This window comes from Siniperca chuatsi, linkage group LG19, assembly GCF_020085105.1.
Source record: "Siniperca chuatsi isolate FFG_IHB_CAS linkage group LG19, ASM2008510v1, whole genome shotgun sequence".
Taxonomy (NCBI): domain Eukaryota; kingdom Metazoa; phylum Chordata; class Actinopteri; order Centrarchiformes; family Sinipercidae; genus Siniperca; species Siniperca chuatsi.
The window spans coordinates 23,537,443-23,561,161 of record NC_058060.1 but is presented as its reverse complement, the minus strand read 5'-3'; the positions used below and the strand labels follow the sequence as shown (position 1 = coordinate 23,561,161).

General features: G+C 40.1%; 1 protein-coding gene and 2 long non-coding RNA genes across 4 annotated transcripts in view; 1 reads left to right on the top strand and 2 right to left on the bottom strand.

Annotated features, from left to right (window-relative positions):
• The window catches only part of LOC122866379 (hemicentin-2-like), a 480,239-nt gene that overhangs the window by 442,954 nt on the left and 13,566 nt on the right, over nt 1-23,719 (bottom strand). The window contains exons 5-11 of one of the 2 annotated variants that reach the window (XM_044175983.1): nt 22,615-22,932; nt 21,470-21,736; nt 11,489-11,788; nt 3,143-3,460; nt 2,276-2,542; nt 1,785-2,084; nt 1,081-1,460 (exon numbers count right to left, since the gene is read on the bottom strand). In XM_044175983.1, coding sequence (XP_044031918.1) covers nt 1,357-1,460; nt 1,785-2,084; nt 2,276-2,542; nt 3,143-3,460; nt 11,489-11,788; nt 21,470-21,736; nt 22,615-22,932 — 1,874 coding nt within the window. In that variant the 3' untranslated portion in view covers nt 1,081-1,356. Of the gene's footprint in view, nt 1-1,080; nt 1,461-1,784; nt 2,085-2,275; nt 2,543-3,142; nt 3,461-11,488; nt 11,789-21,469; nt 21,737-22,614; nt 22,933-23,719 lie in introns of those variants that run through there. The other variant, XM_044175982.1, reaches the window with a different exon arrangement.
• On the bottom strand, nt 7,351-9,421 carry LOC122866413. Its single transcript, XR_006375692.1, has 2 exons — nt 9,068-9,421; nt 7,351-8,775 (listed from the first exon to the last, which is right to left on the bottom strand). It is a non-coding gene; the product is annotated as an uncharacterized LOC122866413 (long non-coding RNA).
• Nucleotides 16,222-21,459, top strand: LOC122866409. The gene is made up of 3 exons (XR_006375686.1): nt 16,222-16,732; nt 17,317-17,414; nt 20,267-21,459. It is a non-coding gene; the product is annotated as an uncharacterized LOC122866409 (long non-coding RNA).

The following is a 23,719-nucleotide window of genomic DNA, read 5'->3' as shown; positions in this document are numbered from 1 at the left end:
TGCCCCGCCCTAATTAGTTGCACCTGTGCCTAGTTATCGCCTCTCACCTGAGAGTATTTAGTCTGTGTGCTTTCCTTGTTTGTTTGTTTTTTGTGTCAGTTTGTCATTGTCCCTGTGTCAAGTGTCCCGGCCTTCTGTTACCTGTGATTTCTATTGGTGTTCTTCTGTTTTTTCTTGGACCCTGCCTGGATTTTAGACTTTGTACTTTGCCTGCTCCCTGTTGGATTTGGTTACCTTGTTGGACTGATTCCCTGGTTTTGACCATTGCCCACCTGTTTCCTGTGTAAGTCTTCCTTACCATTAAAATGTATTTAAATGCACCTGCTCAGCCTCAGTGTCTGCCTTTGGGTCCTACTCCTGCTTTCCTGGTTCCCCTGCTTGACAATCTACAACAGATTGGAGCATCAGGACATAAGGCAGAACTGGAACAGCTGTACTTCATCAGCTGGAGTCTTGCAGAAACATCCCTACAAAACATATCATAGTGTAGGTGCAGTGCAAAGTGTCCTTGTCCATAATTAATCAGCCTGTGAAGGATGTGTTAGCCAAATGTCTCCAACACAGAACTTGCCATGTTCACAAGGCTTTCCACATTATATGACAGTTCCCAAACGTCAAATTATTTCAGCTACCAACTTAATACTGGTCTGTCTTGGCTTTACTGTTTTTATTTTATTTATTTTGTTAACTTGTGGCTTCCAGCGACAAACCACAATTGAAAGATCATCCTTCCCTGAGATGCTGGAAGACCAAAAGTTTACATGTTCACTCAGAGAGTACATTACTGCATCATGTAATCCTTCAGTGCAGAGTTTCAACCGTCTCCAGATATTTCTGCTTCCCCTTCTTGTGCATTTGAGTCTTAATTTCCCAGAAGCAGAGGGGTCTGTTTGGATTTCTTCATTCTGAGGACGTGTTGCTCCATTTCTACCTCCATTTCCAAGTTCTTTAAGTTCCACTCCACTGCAGGCAAATGTGCTTAAGAGCTGCCCGTTGACGTTTTGGGACACTGACGGTTCATTTCTTTCTACCTGTAGAGCTAACTTTGTGTATAGTCTCGGTTAGCATTGCTACTTAGCTGCCTTTTCTCACTGGAATTCCATGTGTGGCGTTAGCTAGCCAGACTGACAGAGGCAAGAACAGGTGTTGCATACAAATGTAGCTTTAAATTGTATTTTGAATGGTTTCCATCAATTTGCTTTATTTCTAAATAGTGAAAATGTCCATGAACTATCATGACATTGTGTCTATATGAACTTCCTACCCCCCTGCTGCGTGTGCATCCTGGATGGTTTGTAAACGGGAAACCCGTCTATGCAAACATACAAAAAAAAATAGTGAAGGCAGAATGTCGTTTTACCTGTTTTTTTTTATATATTTATAGTATATTACTACTGCTGCTATGACCAAAATGGCCACAACCACCCCGCCTATAATGGCTCCAATACTGGTTGAACTCCCTGAAATAGAAAAGGAGTCAGTTAATTGAACTGTCCACCAAACAAACTTTCACAACAACAGTATCACAATGAAGTAACTCTCTACAAAGACTGTATTTCAAGAACCCAAGTGAGTTTTCCTATTTTGTTTCTAATTTGTTTACTTTCTAAAGTCATGAACAGTTGATAGTAGAGATCCAGACAGGAAACACGGGAGAGAGAGAGATGACGCAACAAAGGTCCCTGAATGCCTCGTGATGTTTTGATTTATGCAGGTCATACAGATATTACAGATAATAGTTCTCGCTCATATAAACTAAGAGTTCTTAACTTCTGCTACATTACCTTGACTTTTCTCTATCCTCAGAATGGTGCTGGTTATGTTTGTCTCCTCAGCATTACTGAGTTCACAGGTGTATATTCCCTCCTGATTCAAAGACAAGTCCTGTAGCGTGAGGCTGCCTGACTCAGACACACCCTTCACCTGCTGCCTCCACTCCTCTGAGACTGTGTAGGGGACGTCGGTCCTGGTCTGGTTCAGGATGATCTGACTGTGGTTGAATCTCCAGATGAAGCCCGTTAGAGGAGTGTTTGAGGAAGTGCAGAGGATTGTTGTTGTTTCAGAGTCTGAAACACTGAGAGAAGCTGAAATGATAAAACAAAAAAGTAAAAAAATAATATTTTGATGCACATCTGGTTCCAGATTCTGATAAATTATCAACATTATCTATTTTTTATAATAACTAATTTTGACGATACACATCATAGCAGCTGTTTAAGGCAGCCTGACCCACCACATTAGTTCCACAGTACCTGCAGGTCTTAGAAACACTTACTTGGTTTAAACAAAGTGGCTCTCCTCCTGTTTCTGCGAGTGCTGACGGTGCAGCTGTAGACCAGATCAGTAACACTGTCTGAAGGTATCAGAGAACTACTGATGCTGTAAAGCTGCTGTTCAGTCTGCTGGACTGTGGGTTTGTCCTGGAGGGTCACGTTGGACGGAGGGCTGGTGGACCAGGTGAGCTCAGGCTCAGGGTAGATCCCCTCTGAGCTGCAGGTGATCCTGTTTTCCACCTGCTGAATGTCGACTCCAACGACTGGAGCTGCAGAAACAAGGATTGACTTTATTTCTATGAAATAGCTTTAGAAGAGCTAATGTGTGAAATAACAGTTAACTGTGGTGCAAATGTACATCTGCTGGGCTCCATAAGCTTTCCCTTGTTTCAGTGTGTATCACTGCTCATGCTCAAGTGCCACAGTTCTTCTTCTCTTTAAAAACCCCCCAGATATTTATATATAAAATGATCAAGTGTTTTTGTTTCAGACATTTTTGGCTGATTTGCAATCAAAATTGTAAGTTTCTCAAAACTGTTTCCCAAATCTGTTTTGTGTTAACAAGATAAAATAAAGAAAATATATTCAAGTTTCTATTATTTTGTTCACCCATTTCTATCAGTGAGGGCAGGCTAAATAACAAACACCTCTCTGTAGAACACAACTCAACAGCAGCACGTCTGACAGTTTCAACAGAAACTGAACATCATAACCTTCATGAAGGAGGATTTACTGCAGGACTGATGGATCAGACTGCATTAGTTTTAACTAGGTGTACCTAATAAACTGGCCACTGAGTGCAGAAAACACACACCTGTTAAATGTTTTCTTTTTTGTGTTTGCTTGTGTTTTCTGTGTGTTTCTCTTACCGTCCACCTTTAGGTTAATAAAGGACTCCTTGTTGCCAGTCTCGGTGCTGGTGTAGCACTTGTATCTGCCCTGGTCTCGAACCTCCACCCCTGTCAGCTGGAGCGAGGCGTTTCCTCTGGAGATCTGGTCCCTGAACAGTGATGTCCTGCCTCTGAAGCGCTGGTCCTGGTGTGCGAGCTGGTCTTGGTTGTGGTAGTAGGAGTGGACACGAGTGTCTCCTGCTGTCACCTGAATCCAGTGGATGACTAGATCAGTTTCGAATGGGAAGCTGCACGGTAAGATGCAGCTCTCCATGAAAACACAGGAGACCTCAGCATCTGCAACATCAGGTAAGGAGACGCCCATCAAAGTTCAGTTCAGGTAAAATGGCAAGTGAATCCAAGTGAGCTGATTATTAATGTTTTGGACCATATTTATTCATATTCACTAACACAAGTATTTATTTGCCTCTTATTGAGAGACCTGCATCAAAAATACAAAGTTGTATTAACAATAAATAGCAAAGAGAATTATTTATTGAGTACCCTAAACAATGCTACATTGTGTTGTAAGCAAACAAAGAACTACAACAAAACAAAAATAAATAGCAGGACTGCATGTAATTATTATTGTAACTAGTAGTAGTACCAGATGTAATTTAGTTGTTAAACTATGCGTTTAGTGGTAGTACCATAACTTTCATTGTTGTTTCCAGTCTGTTTTATTAAAGGCTCAATCAATGATCCACAAAAGTCTTTTCCCACCACCAAAATTTAAATCCCATGGCTGGACCCGACAATCACTGACATGCAGCCCAGTCCTGCTATTTATTTAGCTTTAATTGATATTCTTGTTGTTGTAGTTTTCTTTGTTTGCTTACAACACAATGTACTAAGTTTAAACATGTCTGTGATTTCTATTTAGACTGGAATAAGATCAGACGGGCTGTGAACGCCTCACTCACCTCCTCTTGCGAGACTCAGCAGAAAGGTCAGAACCACCACAACGTACTTGATCCCAGCCGTTCTCATGTTAAACTTCCTCTGTGTACACTGTTTAATGTACTGGACAGAATGTAAATCCACAGTGGTAGTGACTGGCCCACCAAGGCCGACCCACTGGTCTCACTAGTTATCTGAAAATCTTTGTATTGTATCCAACTCAATCTGTGGAAATCATGATTCAGCCATTTGGGAAATGTTTGAAATACTTGGCTCCTGTGACACCCTGCCCTGCTTCATAGGTTGTTCCATGTCATTAATTCAGTTTCCTGTTTTTGGGTGGAGCAAAGTGGGGCACTGGCTTATGCAGGAAGCTTTAAAAACGACGATGTGGTCACTTCTCTTAGAACGTGTTAAAAGCCCGGCAGTAGCGTTTTGTGCAAGTTGTCGTCTTTGGATGTTTTGCCTGCTGATGCCAGAATAAAGTGCGTTGTGATAGTGAAGTCTGGAGGAGAGAAAAGCTTTTTCTAGATCTGCAGAGGAAAGGAACGGCCTGATTTTGGTTAAACGTCTCAGTTGGATGCAGCAGGACTGCAGCACTTTAGTCTTCTTTAGTCACTTTAATTATTTAATGGAAGAGTAATTCTCCAAGACACACATTAGAAAAAGTAACATTATCTGTTTATTGTCTCTAACTTCATCTGCACTGACTTCAGCATTCAGTCTGTACCACAGACTGTATACAGACCTATATAGCTGCAGAGGAGGTATCTCCTCTATATAACCAGAATACTAGTTTCTGGATCAGAAGATAAAGGCACAACAATCATGCTGGAATCAGGAAAAACAAATGCTTCCCTTTCTTCTATCTGATTGACACAGATACAGAAGAGGTTAACAGAGGCAACAGAGCAGAAAGAGTCTCTGACTCCATCTGCTGTCCAGTCTTGGTGGAGGATATGAGGTTTTATTTTTGATGTGTAGCCTAATCTTAGACTAAATGCTGCTCTTGGGCTTTGAGTGTCTTCTGTTGCATTATTTCCATCTATAGTACAGCACCAGGTCTGCTCATGCTGTGAGTCCACACCTGTATAATGATAATAACAATAATGATAATAATAATGATAATAATAATAATAATGATGATAATTATTATAATGATAATAATACCAGTGAGATTAGCTGGACTCCTGAAACAGAAGAGTCACTTCTACGTTCACTGAGGAACTTCTACCTTCAGTGAGGTGTGTGAGGCCTTTCTGCTGATTTGGACTGTTAACCCCTGTCACATCGTGACTGCAGAGCCTCATTCAACTGAAGGGCAGAGTGGACTGGTTGCAGTGGGACAGAGGGGCAGAGTGGGCTGGTTGCAGTGGGACAGTAGGACAGAGTGGACTGGTTGCAGTGGGACAGAGGGGGCTGGTTGCAGTGGGGCAGAGGGGCAGAGTGGACTGGTTGCAGTGGGACAGAGTGGACTGGTTGCAGTGGGACAGAGGAGCAGAGTGGACTGGTTGCAGTGGGACAGTAGGACAGAGTGGACTGGTTGCAGTGGGACAGAGTGGACTGGTTGCAGTGGGACAGAGTGGACTGGTTGCAGTGGGACAGAAGGGCAGAGTGGACTGGTTGCAGTGGGACAGAGTGGACTGGTTGCAGTGGGGCAGAGGAGCAGAGTGGACTGGTTGCAGTGGGACAGAAGGGCAGAGTGGACTGGTTGCAGTGGGGCAGAGGAGCAGAGTGGACTGGTTGCAGTGGGACAGAGTGGACTGGTTGCAGTGGGACAGAGGAGCAGAGTGGACTGGTTGCAGTGGGACAGAGTGGACTGGTTGCAGAGGGGCAGAGTGGACTGGTTGCAGTGGGACAGAGGGGCAGAGTGGACTGGTTGCAGTGGGACAGTGGGGCAGAGTGGACTGGTTGCAGTGGGGCAGAGAGGTGAGTACAACAACAAACTCACTGATCATTGTAACTCTTTCTAAATGAGAATGTCATTAAGCACTGTGTTGCTAGGCAACATAGTTGCGTGTGTTCTTAAATTAGGAAGCGCCAGTCCACCTACAGATCTGTGCCTTTGTAAAAACTCACTCCTGATCCTGGGGGGGTTGCCTTTCCATAGAAAAAAGGGAAATTAGTTTGTTTATTGTGTGAAAAAAGGATGTGGGTAAAAAGGCTTGCAGACATTGGAAAGGATACAAAAAGTGTGGAAACACATTTATTTTAGTGCAATTTACCCTCCCAGCAATGGTTATATGCAAACTATTCCACCTTTCCAGGTCCAATTTGAGCTTATCAATTAAGGGTGGGAAATTGTTTTTGGTAAGGTCTGATAATTGTCGACAGATATTCACACTTAAATAATTACTTCTAGACATCATAAAGGTGGGGTGTGCGATTCTGGAGAAATCCAATAACATGACAAATACCACGTGAGAGCGCGAACATCGACACAGCGAGTAATGTAACTAACGTTAGCTAGGCTGTGGGTTAGCAAACTGTCGCTACAGTTGCTGCTGCGAAGCTAACAGCCAGAGAGGACGAGACGGTATCCCAGAGCAGCACAGCAGCTCCAGACAGCGATACTCACAACTCTCCGGCTACTGTAGCTAACATCACAACAACAGCAGATCTTGGCAAGCCAGAAAGTCCGTGGACAAGTAATGTTACCTGGCACACAAATCATGGCTGGACTAGTGTTGTGTGGCCCGGTCTGAGACGCTATGTTTATTTCCCATTTACAGAGCCGGGGCTGTGTACAAACACCAGATTTTTTATCAGCGCACACACTGAACGGACAGCTAGCGGACCGAGAGGAGATATTCCTTGACTAAAACTGACAGATTTAAGCACGATAGATAAAGGTTCATTTGAGTACAATTTCACACAAGTCATTTTACTTTTACTTGAGTAAAACTTCTTCAAGGGGTGATAACATGTTGTGACATGAACAGATTTGACCTGCAGTCTACGTGTGGACAGATTTCTATCATATCAAACACAATATACATCAGCTGAAGTACTGTTTGTTTTTAAAATGCACTCAGAGTAAAAGTTAGACTTAGTCACTATGGAGCATTCTTACATATCAGTTGTGTGCAGAGCTCATAACAAGTTTTTACTTCATCTGACCAATAAAATAGTTTATGGTTTGAAAAACGTGCTCATTCTTTTCAGCACATATGAAACCATTTCAAACCCTTGTGGATAAAACCAGTAATGCACTGCCATCATCTAAAATCTGTGTGGAGATATGAGGTTTTCACCCAACACCAACAGCATGATCTTTACCAAATAAATAGACTTCAAAATAGATTTTTATTGAAGTAAAATAATAAAATATTACAGTAAAAGCTCATTAAAAATGGTAATGAACTGTTGACTCCTAAAAAGTAGAAACACAAAGCTGCTCCTACGGTAAAACACAAATTCAAATATTCTTAAAACGACCAAACAAACAACAAAATTGAAACAATGGCAGAAACTCTTCTGTAACTCATTTGCCAACTTTAGCCAAGCTCAATTCTCAGCTTTCTGAAGTTCTGCTATTTCACTTCAGTTATTTGCAAATGAAAAATGTGTGACTGAAAATGTGGCACTGATGTTCTCTTAAACCGAAAGAGAGTAAACGACAAAGTGTATGTCCCTAAATGTCACGCTGATCCTTTAAAGCCCCTGAAAACTTCAGCATTTCTCTATAACATTAAATATTCACGACTAAATAAGCAACACAGTTAAAGTTTGTAAGAAAAAACGTTCTTAGTTATTTATAAAGAGTTTAAAAACTTGATTCAAATGCTGCTCAACTCTGATTGGTCCACTGAAATATGTGACATCACCTTTTTACTTCAAACCAGTGAGGAAAGACACAAATACAGAAATCTCACATGGTAAATAACCAACAGTAAGTGTGTGTTATGCATAACCCCATCCCAGCTTATATTTCTATTTCTTAGCACCGTAGTAAACCACTCGATCATAAATAACCACCAGCTGGTAGCAAAGCTCCAAACATTAAGTCTGTGGCTGATAAGTTTACCATCTACTTATCTAACTTGTGCTTTTTACAGACAAACCAGAGCTGCCTCTGTTCCAGTCCAACAGTCTCTCTGAGTCTGTTTTTAATATTAGTGGAACATCAGGACATGAGGCAGAGCTGCAACAGCATGCTGTACTTCATCAGCCAGAGTCTCCCAAAAACATCCCTGCAAAGCGTATTGTAGCGTAGAGGCAGCGCAGTGCAAAGTGTCCTTGTCCTTCATTAATCAGCCTGTGAAGGATGTGTTAGCCAAATGTCTCCAACACAGAATTGAAGGTCTAGTTCACGAGGCTTTCCCCAATATGACAGTTCCCAAACTTCAAATTATTTCATCTACCAACTTAATACTGGTCTATTTTGGCTTTGCTGTTTTTAAAAATTTATTTAATTTTGTTAACTTCAAGTTTCCAGTGAAGAAGAAACCACATTTGAAAGATCATCCTTCCCTGAGATGCTGGAAGACCAAAAGTTTACATGTTCACTCAGAGAGTACATTACTGCATCATGTCATCCTTCAGTCCTCAGTGCAGAGTTTCAACTGTCTCCAGATATTTCTGCTTCCACTTCTTGTGCATTTGAGTCTTGATTTCCCCGAAGCAGAGAGGTGACTGTTTGGTTTCCATCATTCTGACGAGGTGTTGCTCCATTTATTCCTCCATTTCCAAGCATTTCAAGTTCCATTTCCCTGCAGACAAATTAAAATAAAATTTTAGCACCAAAACACATAGATAAAACTCCAAAACATCTTTAATCTTCAGTATCACGCATTTTGTTCAACTCTGCTTCCAGTTGGTCTGACAGTCACACTTTTTTTAGCTAAGACAGCAGTTAATTACAAGCTAGATTTTAACTGAGGAGACAGGTTTAATTGGTTGATTAATTAAATAAATTACAACATGCCATACTCATAACAGGGTAATCACATACTGTAGTTTATACAGTGCAGCAGTGCATTTTAATACAGATGATTTACTTACTGTTGTGTTCCATCATTGTTAGATGACTGTCTGTTGTCTTGTTGACCTGAGATGTCCAAAAGACAACATGATCAAAAGATGGGTTTCAGAGCGACATTATCAGTGAGGAGGTAAACACACCAGAGTGACTGAGAGCTTATGAGGACATCGACATCGGGAGATGTTTTTGTGCCTTAAACTACACAAATCACATCTTGATGATTCCAAGAAGGAAACCTCCTGTTGCCTGAGTCCAGGTTGAAAACTAAGGGGGACAGAGCTTTTCCTGTCAGGGCCCCGAGGCTCTGGAACAACTTGCCCGAAGAAATTAGATTGTCTCAGTAAGTGTCTTTAAGTCTCTTCTCAAAACACATTTTTATCTGAAAGCAGATCCAGATTTTACCTGAACTGGCTGTTTATTTTATTGCTTTTGTGTATTTTATGTATTTTATTTCTTTTTTTTTTTCCTCATTCACTGTGGTATTTTATTTCTCTTGTTGTGAAGTACTTTGTTATGGTGCCAAGTACTCAAAGGTTTTGGATAGTTTTACACAGAACCTGGTTTTACAGCAAAGCAGCTGACACTGTTTTTGTGTGTTTAAATGAATTGTCTGTACGTTTGTCGGACTGATCAATGCTTTGGTGATCAGTTTGACGTGTGTTTGAGTTTCAGTGAGCGACTCTGTGACAGCTGATAAAGGTGCAGACTGATGGCTTTGGATGGAAAATCCTTCTCTTCATTACGCTGATTGTACAGGTGTCTCTTTTTGTGATTTTGGAAAGGTCTGTGTGTGCACGCCTCCATCAGCTAATGCCTGAACTGTGTCTTTAGCGCTCTCTGTAATGTTTGTGGACCAATGTTGGTGCTGAAATGTGGGGAAAAGCCTGATGTTCAGACTGTGTCCTGTGTGCAGAGAAAGCCTACTGAACTTACATAACTGATCCATATTGACCCAGTTTGTTATGAGTGATGCTTTGTCTGTGTGCACTGCCGGCAGATAAGGAGTTTTTGCACTAATGTAACACATCTGGCAAATATCCAGTGTCTGGTATATTTGGAGTAAAAGCAGGATTTTCACACCTGCTGCAATTATGTATAAAATATACAGTGAAGGAGGTTCTGTGCTTCCAGCCTGCAGCAGGTAAACATCAGGAACTTTGTACAGTATATGCTACGTTACTTAGCGGCTTCTGTGCTTAAGAGCCGCCCGTTGACGTTTTGGGACACTGACAGTTCATTTCTTTCTACCTGTAGAGCTAACTTTGTGTATAGTCTCGGTTAGCATTGCTACTAGCTGCCTTTTCTCACTGGAATTCCATGTGTGGCGTTAGCTAGCCAGACTGACAGAGGCAAGAACAGGTGTTGCATACAAATGTAGCTTTAAACAGTATTTTGAATGGTTTCCATCAATTTGCTTTATTTCTAAATAGTGAAAATGTCCATGAACTATCATGACATTGTGTCTATATGAACTTCCTACCCCCCTGCTGCGTGTGCATCCTGGATGGTTTGTAAACGGGAAACCCGTCTATGCAAACATAAAAAAAAATTAGTGAAGGCAGAATGTCGTTTTACCTGTTTTTTATATATTTATAGTATATTACTACTGCTGCTATGACCAAAATGGCTCCAGCCACCCCGCCTATAATGCCTCCAACACTGGTTGAACTCCCTGAAATAGAAAAGGAGTCAGTTAATTGAACTGTCCACCAACCAAACTTTCACAACAACAGTATCTGTCGTAACGGGGAGGTGTATGGAGGTATGTGGACCCAAAAGCAGATGACGAGGAAGCGGAAGTAGCTGGATGACTACCGTGTTTATTGTTGGGTGGAATGTAGGCAAGAACAGGCAGAGGTGAGCAGACAGGTAATGAGCAGACAAAATCCAAAATCCAAAATAGACAGGAGAACAAAGAATCCAAGATAACACAATCACATGGCTTGGCAAGGAACAACACCATGTGTACAACAATGATCCGACACAGAACAAAGAAAAGACCAAGACTAAATACCCAAGGGGAGGTGAGACAACGAGACACAGGTGCAAACAATCAAGGGAGGACCAACAATCAAAACTGGAGGGAAAACAAAGACAGGAAGTAAAAACACAAGACACACAAGGGAAGGAGACTACTACAAAATAAAACAGGAAGTGTCAACACCAAAACTACCACAGTATCACAATGAAGTAACTCTCTACAAAGACTGTATTTCAAGAACCCAAGTGAGTTTTCCTATTTTGTTTCTAATTTGTTTACTTTCTAAAGTCATGAACAGTTGATAGTAGAGATCCAGACAGGAAACACGGGAGAGAGAGAGATGACGCAACAAAGGTCCCTGAATGCTTCGTGATGTTTTGATTTATGCAGGTCATACAGATATTACAGATAATAGTTCTCGCTCATATGAACTAAGAGTTCTTAACTTCTGCTACCTTACCTTGACTTTTCTCTATCCTCAGAATGGTGCTGGTTATGTTTGTCTCCTCAGCATTACTGAGTTCACAGGTGTATATTCCCTCCTGATTCAAAGACAAGTCCTGTAGCGTGAGGCTGCCTGACTCAGACACACCCTTCACCTGCTGCCTCCACTCCTCTGAGACTGTGTGGGGGACGTCGGCCCTGGTCTGGTTCAGGATGATCTGACTGTGGTTGAATCTCCAGATGAAGCCCGTTAGGGGAGTGTTTGAGGAAGTGCAGGGGATTGTTGTTGTTTCAGAGTCTGAAACACTGAGAGAAGCTGAAATGATAAAACAAAAAAGTTAAAAAATAATATTTTGATGCACATCTGGTTCCAGATTCTGATAAATTATCAACATTATCTATTTTTATAATAACTAATTTTGACGATACACATCATAGCAGCTGTTTGAGGCAGCCTGTCCCACCACATTAGTTCCACAGTACCTGCAGGTCTTCTTAGAAACACTTACTTGGTTTAAACAAAGTGGCTGTCCTCCTGTTTCTGCGAGTGCTGACGGTGCAGCTGTAGACCAGATCAGTAACATTATCTGAAAGTATCAGAGAACTACTGATGTTGTAAATCTGCTGTTCAGTCTGCTGGACTGTGGTTGTGTTCTTGAAGGTCACGTTGGACGGAGGGCTGGTGGACCAGGTGAGCTCAGGCTCAGGGTAGATCCCCTCTGAGCTGCAGGTGATCCTGTTTTCCACCTGCTGAATGTCGACTTGACGGACCGGAGCTGCAGAAACAAGGATTGACTTTATTTCTATGAAATAGCTTTAGAAGAGGTAATGTGAGAAATAACAGTTAACTGTGGTGCAAATGTACATCTGCTGGGCTGCATAAGCTTGGGTTTCCCTTGTTTCAGTGTGTATCACTGCTCATGCTCAAGTGCCACAGTTCTTCTTCTCTTTCCAAAAAAACAGATATTTATATATTAAATGATTTTTTTGTTTGATGTTTTTGTTTCAGACATTTTTGGCTGATTTGCAATCAAAATTGTAAGTTTCTCAAAAAACTGAGACAAGACATCAAAGTACGTTTCTGTTTTGTGTTAACAAGATACAATATGTGCGCTGATGGACATCAAACTACTGCCAGAGAAAACATTAAAAAAAATAGAGAAAATATATTCAAGTTTCTATTATTTTGTTCATCCATTTCTATGAGTGAGGGCAGGCTAAATAACAAACACCTCTCTGTATAACGCAACTCAACAGCAGCACATGTCTGACAGTTTGAACAGAAACTGAACATCATAACCTTCATGAAGGAGGATTTACTGCAGGACTGATGGATCAGACTGCATTAGTTTTAACTAGGTGTACCTAATGAACTGGCCACTGAGTGCAGAAAACACACACCTGTTAAATGTTTTCTTTTTTGTGTTTGCTTGTGTTTTCTGTGTGTTTCTCATACCGTCCACTTTTAGGTTGATGAATGACTCCTTGTTGCCTCTCATGGTGCTGGTGTAGCACTTGTATCTGCCCTGGTCTTGAACCTCCACCCCTGTCAGCTGGAGCGAGGCGTTTCCTCTGGAGATCTGGTCCCTGAACAGTGATGTCCTGCCTCTGAAGCGCTGGTTCTGGGCTGCGAGCTGGTCTTGGTTGTGGTAGTAGGCGTGGACAGGAGCGTCTCCTGCTGTCTCCTGAATCCAGTGGATGACTAGATCAGTTTCGAATGGGAAGCTGCACGGTAAGATGTAGCTCTCCATGAAAACACAGGAGACCTCAGCATCTGCAACATCAGGTAAGGAGACGCCCATCAAAGTTCAGTTCAGGTAAAATGGCAACTGAATCCAAGTGAGCTACATTGTGCTCTATGAAAACAAAGAAAACTACAAAAACAAGAACAGAAATGAAAACAAACGACATAAAAGCAACATAACCAGACTGATCAATAAAAGCATTTCACAAGTAAAGTTAGAAAAAATAAACTGATTTTGGGATTTAAATTTTGGTGGTGGAAATACACTTTTGTGGAACATTGTTTGTGCCTTTAATGAAACAGATTGCAAACAACAATGAAAGTTATTAACTTAATGGTACTACAAAAAGTATAAATTACATCTGGTGCAACTACTACTAGTTATAATAATAATAATAATAATAATAATGATCATCATCATCTAAAAGCTTTATTTTTAAATTGTAAAGCTGGAGGAATTACAATGCCGCTCACTACTGCTAATAATGATAAACACAATATACACACATACTGTAAACTCGTCATATACGCATGTTTCCAAAGCCTGCACATGTGTGTGTCTCACATGAAAATCACACACATACACACAATACACACAGTCATACACACATACCTTCATGCTCCCGCATATACTGACAGCACATACACATGTACATTCACTCTCTTGTGTGACTAAATAAAACATATTTATTAAGTTATTTATTAATTTCTTTATGGAAAGACATAAAACAACTGAAGAGGGAAAACATTGAAAAATAATTTAAATGAAGTTATGTTTTAAAGTGCAAAAATGCTATGAGATGAGAGACAGGTTGGGTTCTGGCAGCAACGTCACATGACTCTGTTGATGGAGTTGCTGCATGTTTTTCAGGAACAATGAAATGTTTTCAGGAATTTCCGTTAACCATTTGTCAGCTGCAGGTTGAACTACAGACTCTGCTACCTGCTGATTTCTCAAACGCTGGTGGGAAACGAAAGTGTTTATCTCAGGTTTCACTGCGTGTGTGTGAATGTGTGCTGACAGGTTCTGCAGGATTCCAGTTAAAGCTGGATAATTAAGATGATGCTCTCGATCCTTTTCTACTTTACAACAGATTTATTTTACTGTAGTCCACTCGTTAAACACAGCTGATTCTTTATATTTGATTCTCAGTGCAAATGTTTTCCTAATCCAAGATTTTGTTTGTATTTTACCACAAAAAAAACTGTCAGTTTGGACTTTTCCACTTGACTTTGACTTTAATTTAAAAGACACCTTTATTTTTGCATCTATTTGCAGACGTTAGGTTCAAAGCAACAGAACTTTATTTCAAACTCTAGCGGGGATCCTAAAGTTTCCAAAGACACCAAATATGTCAGGCTGAATTGAAATGATGCACAAGACATCCAGAATCCATTTGATTGAATGATGCAGCCATAAAAAATTAGTTAATTAGGAAAAATGTTTTTCCATCTAACTCCAGTGGTGTGTAGCCATTTGCATAAAGTTTCAGTGTCATGTGCCGAGATTTATCGGCCTCTGAGTCTTCAGCCTCCACCCAGTGATAGTTTTATTGTGCTCAAACAGCTGGTTGTATTTCCAGAAACAAGTTGCTTTTGATAAACCTCAGACAGCTGTAAACAGTTTTCAGTAGCACAAAAAAAGTTGATCTGAAATCAGTTCATCTCCTACTGTTTCAGAGGATAATGTCTTAAAACACTGGCACACAACTGCAAACTATCTGAATGGCTGGATTCCACTTTTTTGTAACTTTGGGTTAACAGACCTTTTAAGCTTTACTGTAAATCGATCTTCATTTGTTATGTTTCCTGGTATTCTTGCTGTCTCTGGAGACAGTAACCATGACAACAAAATTGTTAAAAGTTTAAACATGTCTGTGATTTCTATTTAGACTGGAATAAGATCAGACGGGCTGTGAACGCCTCACTCACCTGCTCTTGTGAGACTCCGCAGAAAGGTCAGGACCACCACAAACACAACGCACTTGATCCCAGTCATCCTCATGTTAAACTTCCTCTGACACTGTTCAGTGTCCTGGACTGAAGTAACTCCACTGTGGTAGTGACGGTGACATCAAGGCCGGCCGACTGGTCTGACGAGTTGAAAGTATGAAAGTATGACGAGTTGAAAGTATGAAAGTAGGAAAGTATGAAGTGTCACTATGCGGAAATCATGTCTGTGCCATCTGGGATTAAGGTTCAATGTTTAAGATTCAAGAAGCTTTATTGCCATTATACAGACTGATCTTAAGCTTCAAAACATAGTAACCCTAAACGATTTTAAAGCCATGGTGAAATCCATTGAGTCCAAGTTGTCTGTGTGCAAATGTTTTATCTGATCATTTTAATGTTACTCAAATCGATGTGCTTTCCTGTGAATTTACTGTTGAAACTCTGCGTTGCTGCTATACTTGGCCAGGTCTCCCTTGTAAAAGAGATTCTTGATCTCAGTGGGACAAACCTGGTTAAATGAAGGCTAAAATCTTTCTTTTAAATACAGTGCAGGTTTGCTCAGTGAAATGCAGTTATAGCCTCCTCCATGCTACACACAGAGAAAATGTTTAAACAAATATTCAAATATTTTAAATTAGAATAGAATGAAACAGTAAAAAACCGTAGCACTAAAGGAAGAAATAAAAAAGGAAAACTAAATTATATTTACAAGAAAGATATACAGTTACATATACTGTATATCTACACATATAATCTGTCCTTTAGTATCCTTTGATCCGCAGACACCTCACCGACATCACTGTTGCTCGGTGGGTTGTTCTCTGTGCACCGCTCTGCAAGACTGTTGATTTCCTCACTCACCCACTCAGTCAGGGATCACCCACGCTGGTGATCAATAAAGGTTTATCTTATTTTATTTTCCTTGTCACCTGACACAGAATCAACACATTTGCTGCTGTATGATGTGACTGATGATGCATATTCCTTTAGGTTGGTGAGTTTCTCGTGGGTGGTGGCATCTCTGAACAAATGCCTGAAATACTTGAAATGCTTGGCTCCCTGTTGAAGCTTGGGTGCAGACGGAAACAGGCTGATAAACCTGCCCTTTTACAATCCTTAATCATAATAACAAATACTTTTCTAAGCCCCAAGTGAATAAAATCATAAATGCACTGCCATCCACCTACAAATCTCTTCAATTAAATACAAAACAAAAAAGACATTAACACAGAATCTGAAATATGTTTTTATAAAATAAAACTGTACAACAAAAGGTTTACAAAGAAAAGATTGATTCCATATGATGTTTACTAAAAAGTACAAATACACAAAAAAAATACTCTGTAAAATCAAATAAACATCACGTCCATTCTTGCCACTGTACAAACAGAATGTGTGCTTTCATTTCATTATTTCATGTGTTTTTGTGAACTATGTGTTTCAGACTTTTGTCATTTCAAGCTGCTCAAAGTGCTGTTTGTTTTTGCTTTGACCTCCAGGTTATCACCTCGCTGCAGTCTTGGAGAAAGGAACTCCCTGAAATCCCACTTTTAACCAGAGGAGGTCAGTAAAACCAAAATATGTTGCAATACCCACACTTGCCATATTGGCAGGTAGGGAAGTGCCTGCTTCTGGTAATTGTCAACAGTGTCATGTTAAGACTACACAGGTGGAGTCATGCTCTCAACTGAGAGAGCATGACTCATGCTCTCTCAGTTGAAATGAGCTCAACCTTACAATGCTTTTGGTTTATTTTCATACAGGGCATATTGACATATATGGAGCAATCTACACATAGAAAGACCTTTTTAAATATCTGAACCAAATTTCATGGCAAGATATTTCACTCTGAACTCGAGTCTAAGAACATTTAAGAATTTTTGGTTCTTTTTACGGTTGGCTAAATATTTAACATTAAATATTTAAGTGCAGACACTGAAGCGTGTGAAAGCAAGGGGACATGACTAAGTAGTGATGATTTCTTTCCTCAGATTTAAAGGTGTGTCTTGAGATTTTCATTGCAGCATATTCACATTTAGCCTGTAGCTTCAGAGTTTTCCACTTATCTGACGTGTGCTTTTTATAGGCAAACCAAAATACCAGAATACATCCTTGTTTCTGTTTGTCCAACCCGTTCTCACTCCCAGATCGTCAAATACTGAAGCTTGGTCAGTGTCCCTCCGCTTCAAATTATGACGCCATAGGTACCGCATCATTTCTGGAGGAAGTGGTTAGATGCATACAGGTAGGTGTAAATTACAGGGGGGGCAGTACAACCCCTCCAAATATCTTGGGCGTCCAAGTATTAATCCAGATATTACAGATAAGGACAGCTCTTGTTCAGATAGACTGAAAGGTTCTACTTCCTGCTACCTTAGCAGGGGATTGTTGTCTGAACCAATGACAGAAGCTGAAATGATAAAACACAAAAATGGAAAAAGTAATAAAATAATATTTTGATGCACATCTGGTTCCAGATTCTGAAGAAATTCTGAACGTTATCTTTTATTATATTAACTAATTTTGAGGTTAACCTTGGCTTTATGAACACATCATAGCAGCTGTTAAAGGCAGCCTGACCCACCACATAAAGTTCCACATAACGTAAATAAAGTGATTCATCTTTCCTTATATTTCTACTAGGTTTTCTGTTTTGTCCCAAAATGCCAAAGCAAATTCCTTGTATGTGTAAAGATCAGTAACACTGTCTGAAAGTATCAGAGAACTACTGATGCTGTAAAGCTGCTGTTCAGTCTGCTGGACTGCGGGTTTGTCCTGGAGGGTCACGGTGGAGCTCAGGTTTAGGGTAGATCCCCTTTGAGCTGCAGGTGATCCTGTTTTTGCTTTATATGAAATAGCTTTAGAAGAGGTCATGTAGGAGATAACAGTTAACTGTGGTGCAAATGTACATCTGCTGGGCTCCATAAGCTTGAGTTTCTGTAGTTTCAGTGTGTATCACTGCTCATGCCAAAGTGCCACAGTTGTTCTTCTTCTCTTCTTCTTCGAACAAAGCAAAGGTTTAACGTGTCTCTTCCTCTGTTCATCAGTATTTTCAGGGAGGTCGTATTTGTATCTTAGCAGCTTTAAAACAGATATTTATATACCAGGGCTTTTCACAAGGATATGGAGTAGCCAGCCAGTGGGTAAAAGTAGCCAGCTAGGGGGGTCTGGGTGCATTCCCCCAAAGAAACATTTTGGCCGTAAAAGACCAAATTTGGTAGCCTCTGGCACATTATAATGCCACTATTCCATCATGTACACTGGTCTTAATTATTGCATATGGTCTTCTTTAAGAGGCCTGTGAGAGTCTGTTGATTTCCACTACATCCAGCTTTCGTTTGGGTGGCATCTTTCCTCTCCCTCTTCTTCCTGTACTCGATATGTACGGGCAGTAAGCAGGTATGATTTAATAATGAACATCTACTTCGTTACACACAAAGCAGGAGAAAATGAACCTGCTAAACAAGATAGAAAATACAAGATAGATTTATTGATCGTTTTACAACACAGGGTTGTGTAATGAGATTTTGTTTTGTAGTTCTTTGTGCTACTCAAAAAAGATATATACAGTTGATCAGTGAATAAATAAGTCATAGATAGATAAAATGGATGGATAAAATGTCTGATGTGGAAAAACATACATACTTGATCATATATATTACTGCAGAAAGTTCCATTACATCATATTTTATTTTTAAACATGATTTGAGGCATCTGACATTAGTTTGCATGGTCAATGGCAAAAAATACAAAAGCGTTGTAGGACATTTTAATCTGTAAAATCACAGTGTGAGGCTGAGGCCTAACATATGACATGCAATATGCAACATGCAATATGTGTTTGCAATACGTCTTAGAGATGGCTCTGCTGTAAAAAGCGTGATGTAAATAAAGAGAATTCATTCATTCGTTAAGCCCATAAATGCAGCGCTTTCACACTCTACACACCACACACTGCATTCCTGGTTTAATCTGCTGATTAGTGTCTATATTAATTAATTAAAAATCGATTGTTTGGTTTGTAAAAATTCTGAAAATAGTGAGAAATGCCGTCACAACGACCCAGAGCCCAAAAAGTGACACACTCACAGTGCTTGTTTAGTCCAACCAATAGTGCAAAAATCTATTTTGCATGAAAAATAACTTCCTCTGTTCCAGTCCAACAGTCTCTGCGAGTCAGTTTTTAATATTACTTCTTCTTTACCGTTTAGTCTGAGTGGAGCGTGAGGACATGAGGTAGAGCAGGAACAGCATGGCGTACTTCATCGTCCCTGCAAAGCATATTGTCGTGTAGAAGCAGTGCAGAGCCTCACAGTCTTAGTGCAAAGTGTCCTTGTCCTTTATTAGTTAGTCCGGATGAGGATGTTTGCAGCAGTAAATAAGTGCATCAAGTATCATTTCATCCTTTGATCCCCAGTGGAGAGGTTTGTCTTTTAATTTGGCTCCAGCTCTCTTTGTCCTCCCTCATTTTCTGTCATTCAGTGGAATCTTCTCATGTGATCTGTAAACAAAATAAAATTAAATTTAGTGCTGAAACACATCAAGCTCAAACTCAAAGCAATCTCATTTATGTGTCTTGGGTATGAATCATCGCAACTGTGTCGGCTTATTCAGGTCGTCTTTTTAGCTGAGCTAGAAGTTAAATTTAATGTCGGTTTTAACTGAAGGGGTACGATTAATTGATTAATTTAGAATAGAGCGTTAATGTTGCACCAAGGCAGGAAATGTGTCTTTGTCTCACCAATCAAGACAACAGCAACAGCAAACACAGTGAAAACAATGGACAGAACACAAAATAAATAATAAAGACAAGTCGCATCATAAATCATCAGTCACACATGTACAAAAGGTATTGATTAAATTAATGAATTACAGCATGCCATGCCCTACAAAATGATTTGGGGAAATGTAACCATAGTAATTAAATAAAATTAACATAGTCATAGCTCATTACAGAGTTCATTACAGTGCAGCAGTGCTATTGTATTCAATACAGAGGATATACTTACTTTGGATCGTCAGGAGGTTTACTTGATCTGTCAGAACGGTGATCTTAATCTGTCTTTTTTACTCCTATTTATGTTCTTGTGTTTACAGAATGCTGCCAGGCCGATTACTGCAAGAACCAAAATGGCTACGACCACTCCGACTCCAATTCCTGTGTTTGTCTGCATTCTTGCATTACCTGTAGGCTCTGAAACAGAAAAAAAGAGTCTGTTAATTGAACTTTCTAGAAACCACATTTCCACAAGTGCAATGAAAACTACTGAAGCATCAAAATGTTACCTGACTTTTTAAAATGAGTGTATTAATGTTCATTAAAAATTACAGCCAAGTAAAAGTATTTTTTTGGCTCCATCTCAAAATATTACTTGAATTACAATCATAAAAATAGAAAAGCAGCAAATCCTCACACCGGCGAAGCTGCCACCTAAAGGATTAATGATTAACTGATTGGTAGAAATGTTGTTTGACCAATCTTTTGTTAATCTACTAATTGATTAGTCAACTAATAATTTCTCCCTATTTTGTGTTACCCAAATGTTTTATACTTAAACATTTGCTAGTGCACCATATCAGCAACCTATCAACACCCTAGCATCGACTGAAAAACACCCTAGCAACCACTCAAAACACTGCAACCACCTAGCAACCCCCTGCGGACACCCGAACGTACACCTGCATACCTTAGCAACCACCTAGCAAAACTCTAGCAACCACATGGCAACCACCTAGCAATGCCTTAAGAGAGTGCTTAGCATTGCACTTCTATAACACTGTCAGACTCAAGGTGGACAGTAAAAAGTTTCAAATTGATGCAGCAGAACCAGAGATGTCGTCTTTTTAGTCCATGCATTCTTCTTCCTTGTCAAAACCTGGCTCCTACATTGCCCACAATGCAACTCAACAGCCAACAGTCCCATTGGAGATTCGGGTTTGTTATGCTAGTAGCGGCTAATGTACATAACACCAATAATGGGTCAACCTATTGTCTTTGATTTGATTGGTCAATATAGAGCTTGTACCGGGGCAAGCCACACGGCCGCCAACTTGCTTTTGAATAATTGCAATACTTGGTAAAGTGAACCCAGGATTGTTGTCATAGTTGTCATATTGATCCAAATTTGGTCAATTTTGACCCAGTGATTGTATTGTGTGTATTATTAGAGTAACTAATTTTGAGGATAGTGTAACCTTGGCTTTATGAACACATCATAGCAGCTGTTTGAGGCAGCCTGACCCACCACATTAGTTTAATAAAGTTCCACAGTGCCTGCAGGTCTTCTTAGAAACACTTACTTGGTTTAAACAAAGTGGCTCTCCTCCTGTTTCTGCGAGTGCTGACGGTGCAGCTGTAGACCAGATCAGTAACACTGTCTGAAAGTGTCAGAGAACTACTGATGCTGTAAAGCTGCTGTTCAGTCTGCTGGACTGTGGGTTTGTCCTGGAGGGTCACGTTGGACGGAGGGCTGGTGGACCAGGTGAGCTCAGGCTCAGGGTAGATCCCCTCTGAGCTGCAGGTGATCCTGTTTTCCACCTGCTGAATGTCGACTTGACGGACCGGAGCTGCAGAAAAAGAAGAAAAAAGCTTAATATCAAATTACTTTAGAAGTGATAATGTGGGAGATAACAGTTAACTGTGGTAAAAATGTACATTCACTAAGCTTGCTTCTGTAGTTTCACTGTGTATCACTGCTCATGCTAAGTGCCACAGTTCTTCTTCTCTGTATTCGATCTTCACAATGACCATCAGTGTTTCAGCACAGAAAGTCTTTAATCACAGTGGGGTTTTTTTTTTTTTTACATTTTTGGCAGATTTTCAATAAACATTTTAAGTTTCTCACAAAAGTGTGAGACAAGAATTCAAAGTAATTTTCTGTTGTTGTTGTTTCTGCTGATGGACATCAAACAAGCCACCGTCAAACGTCACACAAAGAAAAAGTTTTTTCCCTTTAAAATAATTGATACTTTTTGTCAATTTGTTTTCCAATATCTATCTGGATCTGTGTGAGTAGCTCCTCCATTTCCTTTGTGCATTGAATTGTGGGACAACGGTTTCCATGGACACCAATTATTAGTATGGAATATGTGTAATAGTATGTACATTATTCGTATGGAATTGGGACACAACTTCTATTATTTTGTCCACCCCATTTACATCAATGAGGTCAGGCTAAACAACAGAAACACCTCTCTGTATAACTCAACGGCAGCACAAACTGCAGCCTCCAAAATGATCGTAAAGTTGAATTAACACGTCTCTGAAACAGAAACTGAACATCATAACCTTCATGAAGGAGGATTTACTGTTGGACTGATGGATTAGACTTCATTAGTTTTAACTAGGTGTACCTAATAAACTGGCCACTGAGTGCAGAAAACACACACCTGTTAAATTCTCTTTTTTTGTGTGTTTGTTTGTGTTTTCTGTGTGTTTCTCATACCGTCCACTTTTAGGTTGATAAAGGACACCTTGTTGCCTCTCATGGTGCTGGTGTAGCACTTGTATCTGCCCTGGTCCTGAACCTCCACCCCTGTCAGCTGGAGCGAGGCGTTTCCTCTGGAGATCTGGTCCCTGAACAGTGATGTCCTGCCTCTGAAGCGCTGGTGCTGGTGTGCAAGCTGGTCTTGGTTGTGGTAGTAGGAGTGGACAGGAGTGTCTCCTGCTGTCACCTGAATCCAGTGGATGAGTACATCAGTGCCGCCCGGGAAGCTGCACGGTAAGATGCAGCTCTCCATGAAAACACAGGAGACCTCATCATCTGCAACATCAGGTAAGGAGACGCCCATCAAAGTTCAGTTCAGGGAAAATGGCAACTGAATCCAAGTGAGCTACATTCTGCTCTATGAAAACAAAGAAAACTACAAAAACAAGAACAGAAATGAAAACAAACAACATAAAAGCAACATAACCAGGCTGATCAATAAAAGCATTTCACAAGCGAAAATGGTACATGAGTAAAGTCAGAAAAAATAAACCGATTTTGGGATTTAAATTTTGGTGGTGGAAATACACTTTTGTGGAACATTGTTTGTGCCTTTAATGAAACAGATTGCAAACAACAATGAAAGTTATTAACTTAATGGTACTACAAAAAGTATAAATTACATCTGGTGGAACTACTACTACTGTAATAATAATAATAATAATAATAATAATAATGATCATCTAAAAGCTTTATTTTTAAATTGTACAGCTGGAGGAATTACAATGCCGCTCACTACTGCTAATAATGATAAACGCAATATACACACATACTGTAAACTCGTCATATACGCATGTTTCCAAAGCCTGCACATGTCTGTGTCTCACATGAAAATCACACACATACACACAATACACACAGTCATACACACACATACCTTCATGCTCCCACATATACTGACAGCACATACACATGTACATTCACTCTCTTGTGTGACTAAATAAAACATATTTATTAAGTTATTTATTAATTTCTTTATGGAAAGACATAAAACAACTGAAGAGGGAAAACATTGAAAAATAATTTAAGTTATGTTTTAAAGTGCAAAAATGCTATGAGATGA